Below are 16,059 nucleotides of genomic sequence, written 5' to 3' on the forward strand. Positions count from 1 at the left end.
CTGAACTGTGAATGCAGCTCTGGGTGTGACCGGAGTATAAGACAAGATCAGTGAAGGATTTACAAACATATGAAGGCCGCAGCAGGCTGATAAATGGAGGACAGCGATATACGAGCCTCAGTGCTGGCAGTATACAGGTGAGAGCAGACATTACCTGTAGGTCACCTCCTCCACTCGCTCTCCACAGACGATGGTCAAGTTTGCCTAGAGAGACAATGAGATCATCATCATCATCATCATCCCCACCATATTATACATGCTGTACTAACAGAAGACTGCAGCTCTGGATGTGACCAGAGTACAGGGGCTCATTCTCAGAAGACTGCAGCTCTGGATGTGACCAGAGTACAGGGGCTCATTCTCAGAAGACTGCAGCTCTGGATGTGACCAGAGTACAGGGGCTCATTCTCAGAAGACTGCAGCTCTGGATGTGACCAGAGTACAGGGGCTCATTCTCTGTGTATTTTGTCCCTTCTGCATTTCTTTGCCGGCGCGTTGTTCTCAGATCAGCAGTGTATACACGTCTCCGGTATACTCACTGCGGATTCCCCCCGGCCCATTCACTTCTATGGCCTATTCCGTAACACGCACCAAAATAGGAGGCGCCGCGGGGCCAGAAAATCTCATGAAAAATCCGCTGTTGTGAATAGACCAACAGAATGGGCACAATATGGGGCGTATTCACCCTGGTGAGAATGAGCCCCCGTACATTAATGTCATGGCAGAATTGTGACCGCAGCTCTGGATGTGACCAGAGTACAACAAAAGATTTAATGAAAGCATTGTGACTGCAGCTCTGGAAGGGACTGGAGTATAACAAATGCTATCATAGCAGAAGTGTGAGTGCAGCTCTGGATATAGGGGGATCATGCAGTATATAGAATATATCCCCACCAGCGAGGTCTCCAGTGTCAGCTGGATCTGGCACCACTGCCCCACTGGCACGGGCTCCCGGCTCAGGAACGCCTCGGGCTTCCCGGAGAGCAGCTCCACCTGAACGTGCAGACGACCTGGAGACAAGGACACACATAAGAGCGTTATTAGCCGGCGGTCCGGGAACCGTATTTGGGTAAGGGGGGGGGGGGGTTGTCCCCGTTGTCCGTCCCTGCAGACTGCATCCTGTACAAACATCTCCATTTAACAGGCGGGAACATGACAACACTTCCTGCCATAAAACAACATCGTAGCAGCAGCGGGTTTACTGCGAGTCGTGCCAGGCACATTGCACACACGCTGCAGCTCAGGGTTCAGGAACAATATGGCACCTGTTCACACAGCGCAGATTACCACTCTGGATTTTAGGCAAACCCCCAACCCCTAAATCCTCCGAGAGCCCCAGCAGCACAGAGTATTTCAGCAAATGAAGGACAAAGACATGTCCAGTCATGTTACACTCTGTCCTCAGTCACATCCTGGCCATGATAGTTCCATAGCGTGTGACCTATACATTACAGATGATGGGACATACACTTCTGCAAGCTCCTTGGGGGAGGGACTTCAGAAAGCAGACTCCTCCCATGCCTAATGTTCGGCACCATACATACCAGATGGACCATTCTTCATGTATATACCCCCCACCACACAGTGTCCTTATTTATAATACATACACCCCCTCCCGGCCGCTGGCCTCTGCTTCACCCCGGTGATGATGCGGTCACGATGGCACATGGTCACCTGACACGGTCACCGCCTATCATCCTGGAGAGATTTCATCGCACTGACTCATATAGCGGTGCTGGGATTATTATGTAATTCCCTGTAATCCCGCTGAGAAGACTAAGCCGGAGCGCACACAATATATCTGCAGACACACAGGAGAAAGTAAGTGAACCCTTAGGACTTCTGTACTGATTACTAATACAATTGTATCTAATTCACATTTATACATAAATACAGAGTAACTAATAACACACAGCTGTACCGCCCATCCCCCACAGTGCAGGAGGAAAGTAAGTGACCCCCTATGTAATGTAACTAATAATACAGCTGTACCGCCCATCATCCACAGTACAGGAGGAAAGTAAGTGACCCCCTATGTAATGTAACTAATAATACACAGCTGTACCGCCCATCCCCCACAGTGCAGGAGGAAAGTAAGTGACCCCCTATGTAATGTAACTAATAACACACAGCTGTACCGCCCATCCCCCACAGTGCAGGAGGAAAGTAAGTGACCCCCCACAGCTGTACTACTCATCATCCACAGTACAGGAGGAAAGTAAGTGACCCCTATGTAATGTAACTAATAACACACAGCTGTACGGCCCATCCCCCACAGTGCAGGAGGAAAGTAAGTGACCCCCTATGTAATGTAACTAATAACACACAGCTGTACCACCCATCATCCAGAGTACAGGGGGAAAGTAAGTGACCCCCTATGTAATGTAACTAATAACACACAGCTGTACTGCCCATCCCCCACAGTCCAGGAGGAAAGTAAGTGACCCCCCTATGTAATGTAACTAATAACACACAGCTGTACCGCCCATCATCCACAGTACAGGAGGAAAGTAAGTGACCCCCTATGTAATGTAACTAATAACACACAGCTGTACCGCCCATCATCCACGGTGCAGGAGGAAAGTAAGTGACCCCCTATGTAATGTAACTAATAACACACAGCTGTACCGCCCATCATCCACGGTGCAGGAGGAAAGTAAGTGACCCCCTATGTAATGTAACTAATAACACACAGCTGTACCTCCCATCATCCACTGTACAGGAGGAAAGTAAGTGACCCCCTATGTAATGTAACTAATAACACACAGCTGTACCGCCCATCATCCACAGTACAGGAGGAAAGTAAGTGAACCTCTGTGTTAATAACTTTTCCAAGAGCCAATTGGCACAAGGTGTTTCAGTTACGGAGATGAGACGGTGCTGCGGTTTTCACAGGTGCTTTGCCTATTAAATTGAGGCCCACAGAGCCTGGTTGCTAACAGATCTGTTCTCAGTGATTGGTCAATGTGAGCCGTGCCTCGATGTAAGCTACAGAAGCCAACGACCTGCGTGTACATCAATCCTCAGGCTGCGGTGGAGGGGTCATCATGGGTGAGAATATGGTAGAAGGGGCATGATGGTTGGGAGCTCTTTACTCAGATGATCAGAACATCTTACAGGAGTATGTGAGGGCGGCTGGCCAGGACCTCAAGCTGAAGGGACCTTGGCTGATGCCACAAGACAACGACCAAAGCTCACAAGTAATCAATTAAAGAAAAGGTTGAAAGATAAAAAGGTTTGTGTTTTGGGAAGACCAAGTATTGACCTTCACGCTATGGAGATGCTGTGGGTGACCAGAAGAGGATTGTGCACACAAGGCACCACAGAAATACTAATGAACTGAAACATATTTGTAAGGGCAAAAGGTCCAAAACTCTTCCCCAACATTATGTAAATCTTTGCAGCTACAGGAACTATTTAGTGGTGGTGACTGCTGCTGGAGAGGACCTACAGGCTATTAGATTCTAGGGTTCACTTACTTTCCCTCCCTGCAGTGTAGATGATGAGCTGTACAGCTGTCTTATTAGTTACATTGGTTCTGCCTATAATTGTGATTTCAATGCAATCAGACCACATTGTATCAGCGATCAGTGCAGAAATCCAGGGAATCCCAAAGGGTTCACTTACTTTTTCTTGCCATTGTACCTGTGTGATCCTGTATATACAGAGATGCGTCACAGAGGCCCCACACCTCCCAGCGGCCCCCGTGCTGCAGCCACCCTACCTGTGTTCGTCAGCAGCACTGCAGGCGTTATGTAATTATGTCCGAGGTCAAGATGATAGAAGACTCCGCAGAACGGCACCGGACACCGCTGCGTGACGTACAGCCAGACGGCGAACGTGGAGCTGGGGAGAGAGGAGCACAATGTGGGGGTCTGAAGCAGCAGCTCTGGGTGTGACTAGAGTAGAGTCCAGTTCAATGCAGTAACATCCAAGTCCGTAACGCTTCTCTCTACAAGTGACTGCTCGGACGCGACATCTCCTTACGACTAGGGAGACCGCACTGCCAATGGCGTCCGCTTGGCGGTGCGATTACTGTCCGCAGGGTTTTCGATGTAAATCACATTCCTTTAGTATGTTTGACCCGTAGAATCCTCGCCATCAGTATCTGCATCACAAGACCGCGATAGTGTACGATAAAACGGATGCGGTCAGCTGACCAAAGGGGGCGCGGTGTGCCGCGAGCCACAGATAAAGTCGCGGTGGTCACGTGACTTCAATTATTTTCAATGGGGAAAAGTTGCAAACTGCCGGAACGCCGTTGTGGAAGTCGGACAAAACCTGCGCGCCGGCCAGAAGGTCACAGCGGCCGCATCGCCATGGCGATTTTACTGTGAATTACGCTCAAACCACTGTGTTTTCTGAAAACTGAATGTGCCGCCATCTTGGTCCCCAGATGATGCAACCTTCCTGAGCGCGGCGACCCGTGATGAGCGACCATGGAGGGCGGAGCTTGTGCCCAGTAAACTTTGCTATGAACCTACTGACCCAAAATACAGACCCCATGCAGATGTTGTCCCTGGTCAGATGTGACCCCAAGACCCCGGCGCTGCGAGGCAGCAGTGTAACCAGCAAGCTCATATGCCTCCTTCTTCTTCAATCTTCCTCCTCCTCCTGAGAAGGAAATCTCCTCCTCCTCTTTCCTTTTCTTCCTCGTCTTCCTCCTTCTTCTTCTATATTACTTCTCCTGAGGTTGACGAAGGTAGAAGCAGCAGGTGGCTCAGTGGTTAATACGGTTACCTTGCAGCCCTAGGATTCTAGATTCAAATCAGACCAAGGGTAAGGTCTAGTGCCCACGGCCGTGACGGGCTCCGCGAGCGGAATTCCGCAGTGGAGTCCGTCACAGCGCCCCCCTAGAGACCCCATACTCACCTCCGGATCCGCTGCCCGACGTCCCGCATCCTGTGCCGGTGCACATGTGCAGTACAGTGCACGACACACCGGCAGTGTCACGTGACACGCCCACAGCGCCATATGACGCGGGCGTCGGTGGGCAGGGAAGCGTTTTCACGTTATCTGCCGCTGTGCTACAGAGGAAGATAGCGTGACGGATAGGTTCCATTGACTGCAATGGAAGCCGTCCGCGTGTACGCCCGCGGCAAACAGAGCATGCCGCGGGTGATTACGGAATTCCGCCCCGTGAGCATTGTGCTATTACGTTCAATAGAACCTAATAGCTGTGGGCAATGCCGCGGGAACTAGGCCTAACATCTGCAGGGAGTTTTGTGTTTCTTCTCAAAGGAGATGGAGAAAGGCAGAAGCAGCAGGTGGCTCAGTGGTTAGCACTGTAGCATTGCAGTGCTGGGGTCCTAGCTTCACATCTGAGGTTCTACTCCTCTGGAGGAGGCAGGAGACGATCGGTGGATCAGTGGGTAACACAATGCAGACCTGGATCCGGAGTTCATGTCTGACCCAGGACAACATCTGCACGGAGTTTGTACTGTGTGCTTCTTCTCCGGTTCCCTGGAGGACGGTGGCTCAGCAGGTAGCCTTGTTGCCCTCCAGCACTGCGGTCCTAGGTCCCAGTCTGAGCCACCAATGTTGTCCTTGGTCTGATGTGCACCCAGGGGGCTCGGACCCCCGCGCTGCAAGGCAAGAAATAATCATGGGAAATGGGGAAAATTGGCTTCAACCTCACTGGGGTTTTTGCCTTCCTCTGGATCAACATTGGGGGGTAATAGGCTGAAGTAGGCGGACGGGGGCTTTTTTCAGCCTTACATATTATGTTACTATGTTTTGGCTCCACCACGGTGTTATATGTGGAGGGGGGGTGTCAGCCTTACATACCTGTTATAACACCGTGGTGGAGCCATATGTGTGTGGGGGGGGGGGGCAGCCTTACATACCTGTTATAACACCGTGGTGGAGCCATATGTGGGGGGGGGGGGGGCAGCCTTACATACCTGTTTTGGCCCCTACACCAGTTTTAGGGGGTTTCAGCGACGTTCCAGTTGGCTTCAAACTAATTCCCACCAAATCCAATTCAGTGAACCAGCTGAACCGAACTGTGCAAACGCCTGCTGTGCGCTAGCGGTGACATGAGCGCCCTCTAGTGTCTGCGGACGTGTACCAGGCATCATCTTATGGCCTCAGCATACTTACCACGGAGACGTTGCGTGTCGCTGCCTCTGCGCCTCCAGCACGCGGTCCCCGTACGGCGTCAGCGCCCGTAGGACTCCGTAGCTCTCCCCGCTGCAGGCGTACAGGAAGGACAGGAGCTGGACGACTTCTGGAGACAAGAGACGGGATTAGGAGGCACCGCTAATGAAATGTGGCGCGGCCTACTGGCGGGCGCAAGGGGCGTCTGTCTCAGAATATGTGGGTCTGTGTTTGAATTCCTCACCACTGCTTGCTGTCAGTAAATGATGTCTCTCTTGTTGGTATCTAGAGGCTGATATCCTGTCCTGAGCTCACACCTGCTGCAGCTGAGGGTTTGTTACAATGTATCCAGTGTAGACAATCCTCTGTGAGGTTCACGCTGGGCTGATACATTGTAAGAAGATATTGAGAGATTTGTGATTGCCAGCTGTGATACATTGTAACGAACCCTCAGCGGGACACGCCTTCAGTCCCCGGATGTAATAGGAATATTCTGCACTGATCAGCCTTTATTAGAGGCTTCAGACCCGCAGCGGTGCCTCACGGTGTGGTTCCCACTTGGTGATGACATCATTCTGCAGGAATATCGGCCCCTGCGGACAGGAAGGGGTCAGCGATTTAAACTGCTGGCGCTAAATTCAGACTCCCATCGCACAATGCTCCATTCATATCAATAGGACTGCCGAGGACCCAAGCGGCACTCGCTCTGCGCCCATCAGTCCCATGAAATGAATGGAGCAATGACCGCAGCCAGCGCTCAATTCAGAGTGACGTCCCTGCTGGGGAAGAAGCGCCCCCTACAGTGACAGGAGAGGGGGGCCTCGGAGTCCTGTTCGTGAGATCGGCAGGGGTCTTAGCAGTGAGACCCCCGCAATCAGCAAGTTATCTCCTGCCCTTATTCTGGTAAACCCCTCTAAGGCTGACCCCCTCCCACCGTCCCGCTCCAAATCCCATCAACATCATCTATGCTACCGGCATTCAGCATCACCCATCTACTCCTCTACCCAACCGCCATCAATCCAAGCGGCCTCTAACATCCCCCCCTCTTATCTGAGTGACAGATCTGTGGAGCCGCAGCAATGTGGTAAGGACAATGGGTGACAAAGTAGTGTGGGGGGGGGGGGGGGGCAGCTGGGGGCAATCAGCTTCCGGGCTCATACAATGCTCTCTGAATCCCCAGAAGAGTGTGCCCACCGAGCCACCAGCAGCCCCCGGTATACAGGCTCTGGACCAAGGTCAACAGGATATTTCATTATCCCTAGTCCCCGCCATCTTACACCATCCCATCTGCACCATCCATGTAACGCGGCGGACAGTCCGGGTTTAATACCCATGTTATACAACCAGGAGGTCGGCTTCACCCTCCGCAGGGAAATTCCTCTGCATTTACAGTAGCAGCAAAGTCCACAAGATTTTGAAAATCTCGTCCACAAGCTGCGGAAATAACCTGCGCAAAACCCCCGCGGAAATCGACTTGTGGCGTGGAATTCACTATGTTGCTGCCCCCTCTCAATGACGGCGTGATCTCCGCACGGGCGCTCGCGATAAAACCAGCACTGAATGGGCAGCTTGCAGGCGGGCATTCCACGGCCGGTCTGCAGCACAGTACTCGCTGCGGACACTCCACACAGCCCCCATGTGAACGCCGCCTAACGAAGTCCGATAAACTCCATGCACTAAATACAGCGGTGATATCACTGGCATCACACACAACGCTGCCGCCCATGGATCTTTCCTAATACGGCCCAAAACTTTTCCCCCATTTTTAACCTTTAATGGGAATTGCTGTAAAAAGTAGGAAAGTATCTGATTGTAAGATATCACCCCCCTCGTAGCTCCAGAACACCCGAGAACATTCAGCGCAGGGGGTTGGACCGTAAGTACAGACACTGACCGGTCAGAGCAGCAATCGTATATCATAACTGAAGGAGCTGGAAGAAGAAACTCTGGGGAACATCAGAAAGATCTCTAAATAGTTCACAACTATAAAGAGACCCCCAGAATGTACCAGGTCCAAAGAGATCCCCCCTCTCTTCTCCCACACGCTCTAATGAGGGGCTCTGATAAAGAGCCGCGAGTTCTAGTAAAAGGAACGAGGGCTATAATGAAGTCGGGGTGCTAATAAAAGGCCAGGGCTTGTAATAAAAGGGCTGGGGGCTCTGGGAACGGGATGGGGGCTCTGGGAACGGGATGGGGGCTCTGATAAAGGGATGGGGGCTCTGATAAAGGGATGGGGGCTCTGATAAAGGGATGGGGGCTCTGGTAACGGGATGGGGGCTCTGGTAACGGGATGGGGGCTCTGGTAACGGGATGGGGGCTCTGGTAACGGGCTGGGGGCTCTGGTAACGGCCTGGGGGCTCTGGTAACGGCCTGGGGGCTCTGGTAACGGCCTGGGGGCTCTGGTAACGGGATGGGGGCTCTGGTAACGGGATGGGGGCTCTGGTAACGGGATGGGGGCTCTGGTAACGGGATGGGGGCTCTGGTAACGGGATGGGGGCTCTGGTAACGGGATGGGGGCTCTGGTAACGGGATGGGGGCTCTGGTAACGGGATGGGGGCTCTGGTAACGGGATGGGGGCTCTGATAAAGGGGTTGGGGGCTCTGATAAAGGGGTTGGGGGCTCTGATAACGGGATGGGGGCTCTGATAACGGGATGGGGGCTCTGGTAAAGGGCTGGGGGCTCTGGTAAAGGGCTGGGGGCTCTGGTAAAGGGCTGGGGGCTCTGGTAAAGGGCTGGGGGCTCTGATAAAGGGCTGGGGGCTCTGATAAAGGACAGGTTGCTCTAATGAAGTGCGATCAGTATAGGTCAATGAGGTCTGTACATCACAGAGTTGCTCATCGCTCTATAGATCACTGGGGTTGTGTGATGTAACACTGAAGACCTTGGAAGGTAGAACGTTGGCACCCTTCATCTGAATAACCTTTACCAGGACCCATTGCTGCAGTAAGTAGCCTGGTCCCGCCTGGTCAGTGAGTACAGGCTAGATCTCCTCATCCTTTCTCACCTTGTTCCACTGGACATCGTGTTATTTCATCCTTCGTCAGATTCCACAGTAGCTCCTGGTCCCAGCGTAGGGTTCTCCGATGCACTTTGTAAGGTCGACTATATAGCGGTAGGGATTTCATTAGGTGGGACCTTTTGACCACCCCATTGCTGAAGGAGTATCTGTCTGGCTTCTCAAAGTCAACAGGATAATCTGTGATCCATGCCCTCAGCAGGACATCCTTCACCTGGATAGGCCGTCTCAAGAAATAGTCATCTCTGTAGATCATTTCGTCTGGAACGTCCACCTTGATTTCTCGGGTTGAGTCTGTGTCATCAGGGCTACAAGTCCAGAGTTTTTTGAATATACCCACCAGGGGCTTTGTGAGAGAAGAAGCCAAGATATCAATGTGAACCACCTGCTCCCTCTCACAGTGAAAGAGGACCACCAGGACGAGACCCTTGGACACCTCCAATGGTGGGTGGAGGAAGTCAATGAAGGATCTGCTGGTGGTGTCCGTCTGAGATGCGACTATCTGCATCCAAAAGCACTGGAAACAAGAGAGAAGGTTTAGTTCTATACATCCAGCACAAATACTGAGCCAGCAGAAGGAGGAGAACATCATGAAGCTGGGGAACATATAGTATATGAGACGAACAACACTAGGGGGAGGCTCCGTGGAGCTAGAGAGAAGTAAGAAAGGCAGAGGAATCTTCAGAAGCAGGAAGGTAGCAGAACATCAGGCTGAACGACAAGACTTGTAGATGATGGTGGGTGACAATGTAGTGAGGTCGGCGGGTGACAATGTAGGGAGGACAACAGGGGACAATGTAGGGAGGACGGCGAGTGACAATGTAGTGAGGACAGCGGGTGACCATGTAGGGAGGGCCACGGGTGACCATGTAGGGAGGGCCACGGGTGACAATGTAGGGAGGACAACAGGGGACAATGTAGGGAGGACAACAGGGGACAATGTAGGGAGGACAACAGGGGACAATGTAGGGAGGACAACAGGGGACAATGTAGGGAGGACCACGGGTGACAATGTAATAAATACGTCGGGTGACAATGTAGTGAGGACGACAGGTGACAATGTAGGGAGGACCGCGGGTGACAATGTAGGGAGGACCGCGGGTGACAATGTAGTGAGGACAGCGGGTGACAATGTAGGGAGGACCGCGGGTGACAATGTAATAAATACGTCGGGTGACAATGTAGTAAATACGATGGGTGACAATGTAGGGAGGACCGCGGGTGACAATGTAGGGAGGACCGCGGGTGACAATGTAGTGAGGACAGCGGGTGACAATGTAGGGAGGACCGCGGGTGACAATGTAATAAATACGTCGGGTGACAATGTAGTAAATACGATGGGTGACAATGTAGGGAGGGCCACGGGTGACAATGTAGTGAGGACAGCGGGTGACAATGTAGGGAGGACCGCGGGTGACAATGTAATAAATACGTCGGGTGACAATGTAGTAAATACGATGGGTGACAATGTAGGGAGGACCGCGGGTGACAATGTAGGGAGGACCGCGGGTGACAATGTAGTGAGGACAGCGGGTGACAATGTAGGGAGGACCGCGGGTGACAATGTAATAAATACGTCGGGTGACAATGTAGTAAATACGATGGGTGACAATGTAGGGAGGACCGCGGGTGACAATGTAGTGAGGACAGCGGGTGACAATGTAGGGAGGACCGCGGGTGACAATGTAATAAATACGTCGGGTGACAATGTAGTAAATACGATGGGTGACAATGTAGGGAGGGCCACGGGTGACAATGTAGTGAGGACGAGAGGTGACAATGTAGTGAGGATGACAGGTGACAATGTAGGGAGGACAGCGGGTGACCATGTAGGGAGGGCCACGGGTGACAATGTAGGGAGGGCAGCGGGTGACAATGTAGGGGGGACCACGGGTGACAATGTTCTGACTGATCTGTGATGTGCGGCACATGATGGCGCTCCGTCTTCTCACCTGGCGGAGGAGCGCACCCAGCGCCCCCCTTACTAGCCACGGTCCCATCTTGTCTCCCACTAAGACGTCTTTATAACTTCCTCAGGATGGTCAGGGTCCGGTGATGATGGGCAGCTTCTGCCCCTTGAGGAGCCCCATGGTCTCGGCTCACCCCCGTGGTATGAAGAGTCCACAACCGCACATGTGAGATGTTCCAGCAGAGTGCCGCCCCCTGCGGGTCTTCAGGGTGAATGACCCCCAAATCTCCAGGAGGCGCGGGATCCCAGGATGCTCCCAGTCGTCCCCTCGCTGACCCGTGCCTGCCGCACAGAGAATGCACAGTGATACTGGAGCTTCTAGCAGCCTCTCAAGGGTTAATGTAATGTCAATAATAGGTAATTGTTCACTCAGCTTAACCCTTCAGCTCCTGGAAATCGCCAACTTCCACAAGTTGGACAACATATAACACAAGGAATTGTCAGTAGTGCACTTGGAGCACTGGCCCCAGACCCTGTCATATCTGCTATACAGGGATCCCCAGCAGCCCCCTCCCCAGCTAGCGGCCCCCTCCCCACCAAGCAGCCCCCTTCCCATCTGGCAGCCCCCTCCCCAGCAGCTCCCTCCCCAGCTGGCGGCCCCCTCCCCAGCAGCCCCCTCCCCAGCTGGCGGCCCCCTTCCCATCTGGCAGCCCCCTCCCCAGCAGCCCCCTCCCCAGCTGGCGGCCCCCTTCCCATCTGGCAGCCCCCTCCCCACCAAGCAGCCCCCTCCCCAGCTGGCGGCCCCCTCCCCGGCAGCCCCCTCCCCAGCTGGCGGCCCCCTTCCCATCTGGCAGCCCCCTCCCCAGCTGGCGGTCCCCTCCCCAGCAGCTCCCTCCCCAGCTGGTGGCCACCCCCAGGAGCCCCTTCCCCAGCAGATCCCTCCCCAGCTGGTGGCCACCCCCAGGAGCCCCTTCCCCAGCAGATCCCTCCCCAGCTGGTGGCCACCCCCAGGAGCCCCTTCCACAGCAGATCCCTCCCCAGCTGGTGGCCCCTTCCACAGCAGCCCGCTCCCCGGCAGGCAGCCCCTCCCCATCTGTCCCCCCCTCAGCAGCCCCCTCCCCAGCAGATCCCTCCCCAGCTGGCGGCCCCTTCCCCAGCAGCCCCCTCTCGGCAGGCAGCCCCTCCCCATCTGTCCCCCCCTCAGCAGCCCCCTCCCCAGCAGATCCCTCCCCAGCTGGCGGCCCCTTCCCCAGCAGCCCCCTCCTGGCAGATCCCTCCCCAGCTGGCGGCCCCTTCCCCAGCAGCCCCCTCCCGGCAGATCCCTCCTCTGCAGAGACAAGTTGTGGCCAAGAGAAGTTATCACGGCGGTCAGATAAAGAAGAAAAGGAAATCGGAACAAAAATCATCGGCGCTGTACCTGTGACCAGCGGAGGCGGCTGCAGCGTAATCCCTACTGTGTGGGACTTATTTAGAGAAAGAAACTGGCACTATTACGGCGAGGGGAAACAAAGGGGCGTGGCCTAATGTAAAATCGCCTTGACCTAAAATTTGTTTTGATAACGTTTTTGGGGAAAAAAGGGGCGGCAAACTACTCGTCCCGCCTGGAGCGTGTGAGGGGGCGGGGTCATAGCGGAAGTGCTCCATGCTGTGCGCAGCCTTAATTCGGCCCCTGCGGTCTGTGCCACCAAGACGGATCACATTATGGCAAATCCCCGTTTACATTACATGGAACTGATTTTGCAGTCATTGTCACAAGCAGGAACATCGCAGAATAATAGGAAAAATTAAAATTTGCGTCGCACTCGAGTGAAAATGACGAATACATCGGGGACTGCGGCGCCCGCAGAGAAATAGAACATGGTGCGATCTATTGGGGAAAACCACTGCAAATAATGGGGTAGATTGTGCTTCTCGCAATGTAGAAAACTCTCATGAATGGCCCGTAGCAGCCGGAGAAGCCTCTGGAAGGCGCCGTTTACAATCTGATCACATCGCCGTACACAAATGTTACTTCAATAGGAGAAAATTAAAAGTCGCCCTCACATGAAAGCGGCACGTACAGCGAGTGTGAGGCCAGTCTCACCCCACCCAGAGCAAATAATGGGCGAGCTTTCTGTGATCCCGCGGAAAAATGGAACGTGCGTCAGTTTTTCCATCTCGCATCATCGCTGCTTAGTACATAGCTGTGAGAGGAAGAAGCCTGAGTAAAGTGTCCCATGGGAAACAAGCCCTGTCCCAGCTATCACCCAGCTTTTCCAGAATCCTGAATGGCAAGCAGTTGTGCAGCGATATGAGAGGAGACCGGGATCGCTTGTAACCAGGCAGCTCGCTACACAGTTACTTGGATCGCTTGTAATCAGGCAGCTCGCTACGCAGTTACTTGGATTGCTTGTAATCAGGCAGCTCGCTACGCAGTTACTTGGATCGCTTGTAACCAGGTAGCTCGCTACACAGTTACTTGGATCGCTTGTAATCAGGCAGCTCGCTACGCAGTTACTTGGATCGCTTGTAATCAGGCAGCTCGCTACGCAGTTACTTGGATCGCTTGTAACCAGGCAGCTCGCTACGCAGTTACTTGGATCGCTTGTAACCAGGCAGCTCGCTACACAGTTACTTGGATCGCTTGTAATCAGGCAGCTCGCTAGGCAGTTACTTGGACCGCTTGTAACCAGGCAGCTCGCTACGCAGTTACTTGGACCGCTTGTAACCAGGCAGCTCGCTACGCAGTTACTTGGACCGCTTGTAACCAGGCAGCTCGCTAGGCAGTTACTTGGACCGCTTGTACCAGGCAGCTTGCTACGCAGTTACTTGGACCGCTTGTAACCAGGCAGCTTGCTACGCAGTTACTTGGATCGCTTGTAACCAGGCAGCCCACTATGCAGTTACTTGGACCGCTTGTAACCAGGCAGCTCGCTACGCAGTTACTTGGATCGCTTGTAACCAGGCAGCCCGCTATGCAGTTACTTGGACCGCTTGTAACCAGGCAGCTCGCTACGCAGTTACTTGGATCGCTTGTAACCAGGCAGCTCGCTACGCAGTTACTTGGACCGCTTGTAACCAGGCAGCTCGCTACGCAGTTACTTGGATCGCTTGTAACCAGGCAGCTCGCTACGCAGTTACTTGGACCGATTGTAACCAGGCAGCTCGCTACGCAGTTACTCGAACCGCTTGTAACCAGGCAGCCCGCTATGCAGTAACTGGATCGCTTGTAACCAGGCAGCTCGCTACGCAGTTACTTGGATCGCTTGTAACCAGGCAGCTCGCTACGCAGTTACTTGGACCGCTTGTAACCAGGCAGCTCGCTACGCAGTTACTTGGATCGCTTGTAACCAGGCAGCTCGCTACGCAGTTACTTGGACCGCTTGTAACCAGGCAGCTCGCTACGCAGTTACTCGAACCGCTTGTAACCAGGCAGCTCGCTATGCAGTAACTGGATCGCTTGTAACCAGGCAGCTCGCTACGCAGTTACTTAGATCGCTTGTAACCAGGCAAAGTTTGCTGTTCATGGGTCTGAAAATGACTGAGAAACAGCTAAATAGAATCTGACAGATGTGGCCACTCAGGGGTTAATGTTTGCTGAAAGGTTTCATTTAGAATCGTCTTGAAAGGAGTTAAAAGTAATTGTCGCCACGGACTGCGAGCTCTTCGGGGAATTACATAACAGGTGAGTAAGACACGGATGCGCGGCGGCGGCAGACACACCGCAGTACACACTAAACCCTAAACTGTTTGTATAAAGGGTGTGAGAGCGCAGCAAACACGAGATTGTGAGCTGCGGGACATGGCCAGAAACCATCAGCAAGTGATCTGTGTGCAGAGGATGCCCGCGCCATGCATCACTGCGGCCGCAGGTGAAGCCTAACCCACAGAGCTCACACTCTATATAGACAGGGCCGCTTGTCCTTGTGTGGTGCAACTTCTGCTGTGCTTCAGTTCCTTATTTTCAAGATCTCTGCTTGCTGTCAGAAAATGAGAGCATTGGTTGTTTACATTCAGAGGGTGAAATTCTGTTCTGACCTAATGCATCTCACAGCTGAAGGTTTGCTACAATGTATCAGTGCAGGTAGTCCTCTGGGAGCCACACACATCAGCAGCACAAATCTTTTTCCAGTCCTGATGGTTTGTAATCATGTATCAGTCTGGAGTCCACAGTGGATTGTCTCTAGACTGGATACAATGTAACAAACTCTCAGCTGTGTGATGTATCCGATTAGGAAAATATTTTTAGCCTTGAAATATAAACAAGAATATTGCTATTCACTGACAGCAAGCAGGGGCCCTGATGATGGTCAGGAACTAAAACACAAAGTTCTTTAGGAAGTTGCACAACTTTTCATTATAGGACTTTCTAAGCCGGCAGCGGCCCTTTAAGCAGAGCTGACAGGTGTATAGCAGGGAGCGTGCACGCACAGGTACATACATACTACCACTCACTCACCTGTGCTCTGCCGTCCTCGCTGTCCCGGATCACTCATCCTGGTACAGCTCCTTCACACCCTCTGCTTACCTGGAGGAGGAGGAACAACACATTTCTCACATGAACTCACCTGTTCTTTTGCTACTTATGGGACGTCAATTACAAAATGCTGATAAGCTTGAGATCAGCCCCCTCCAGCATGCAACAGGGTCACCAGAGAGTGGGGGCTACCCCGGGGTATAACCAGAGTGGGGGGTTATCCCAGGGGCTAACCAGAGAGTGGGGGGCTATCCCAGGGGCTAACCAGAGAGTGGGGGGCTATCCCAGGGGCTAACCAGAGAGTGGGGGGCTATCCAAGGGGCTAACTAGAGAGTGGGGGGCTATCCTGGCAGCTAACCAGAGAGTGGGCGGCTATCCCGGCGGCTAACCAGAGCGTGGGCGCTATCCTAGGGCCTAACCAGAGAGTGGGGGCTACCCCGGGGTCTAACCAGAGTGGGGGGCTATCCCAGGGGTTAACCAGAGAGTGGGGGGCTATCCAAGGGGCTAACCAGAGAGTGGGGACTACCCCGGGGTCTAACCAGAGTGGGGGGCTATCCCAGGGGTTAACCAGAGAGTGGG

The 16,059-nt window shown here is 53.3% G+C and overlaps 1 protein-coding gene across 1 annotated transcript in view; it reads right to left on the reverse strand.

Moving 5' to 3' along the window:
* LOC136591381 (protein sel-1 homolog 3-like) overlaps positions 1-15,490 on the reverse strand; it is a 49,332-nt gene extending 33,842 nt beyond the window's left edge. Inside the window, exons 1-7 of the mRNA XM_066588516.1 lie at positions 15,463-15,490; positions 11,068-11,366; positions 9,104-9,632; positions 6,103-6,229; positions 3,725-3,846; positions 895-1,010; positions 155-204 (exon numbers count right to left, since the gene is read on the reverse strand). Coding sequence (XP_066444613.1) covers positions 155-204; positions 895-1,010; positions 3,725-3,846; positions 6,103-6,229; positions 9,104-9,632; positions 11,068-11,115 — 992 coding nt within the window. The 5' untranslated portion in view covers positions 11,116-11,366; positions 15,463-15,490. The remainder of the gene's footprint in view (positions 1-154; positions 205-894; positions 1,011-3,724; positions 3,847-6,102; positions 6,230-9,103; positions 9,633-11,067; positions 11,367-15,462) is intronic.
* Positions 15,491-16,059: the final 569 nt, after the last annotated feature.

The sequence above is a fragment of the Eleutherodactylus coqui genome, chromosome 1 (assembly GCF_035609145.1).
Source record: "Eleutherodactylus coqui strain aEleCoq1 chromosome 1, aEleCoq1.hap1, whole genome shotgun sequence".
Classification (NCBI taxonomy): domain Eukaryota; kingdom Metazoa; phylum Chordata; class Amphibia; order Anura; family Eleutherodactylidae; genus Eleutherodactylus; species Eleutherodactylus coqui.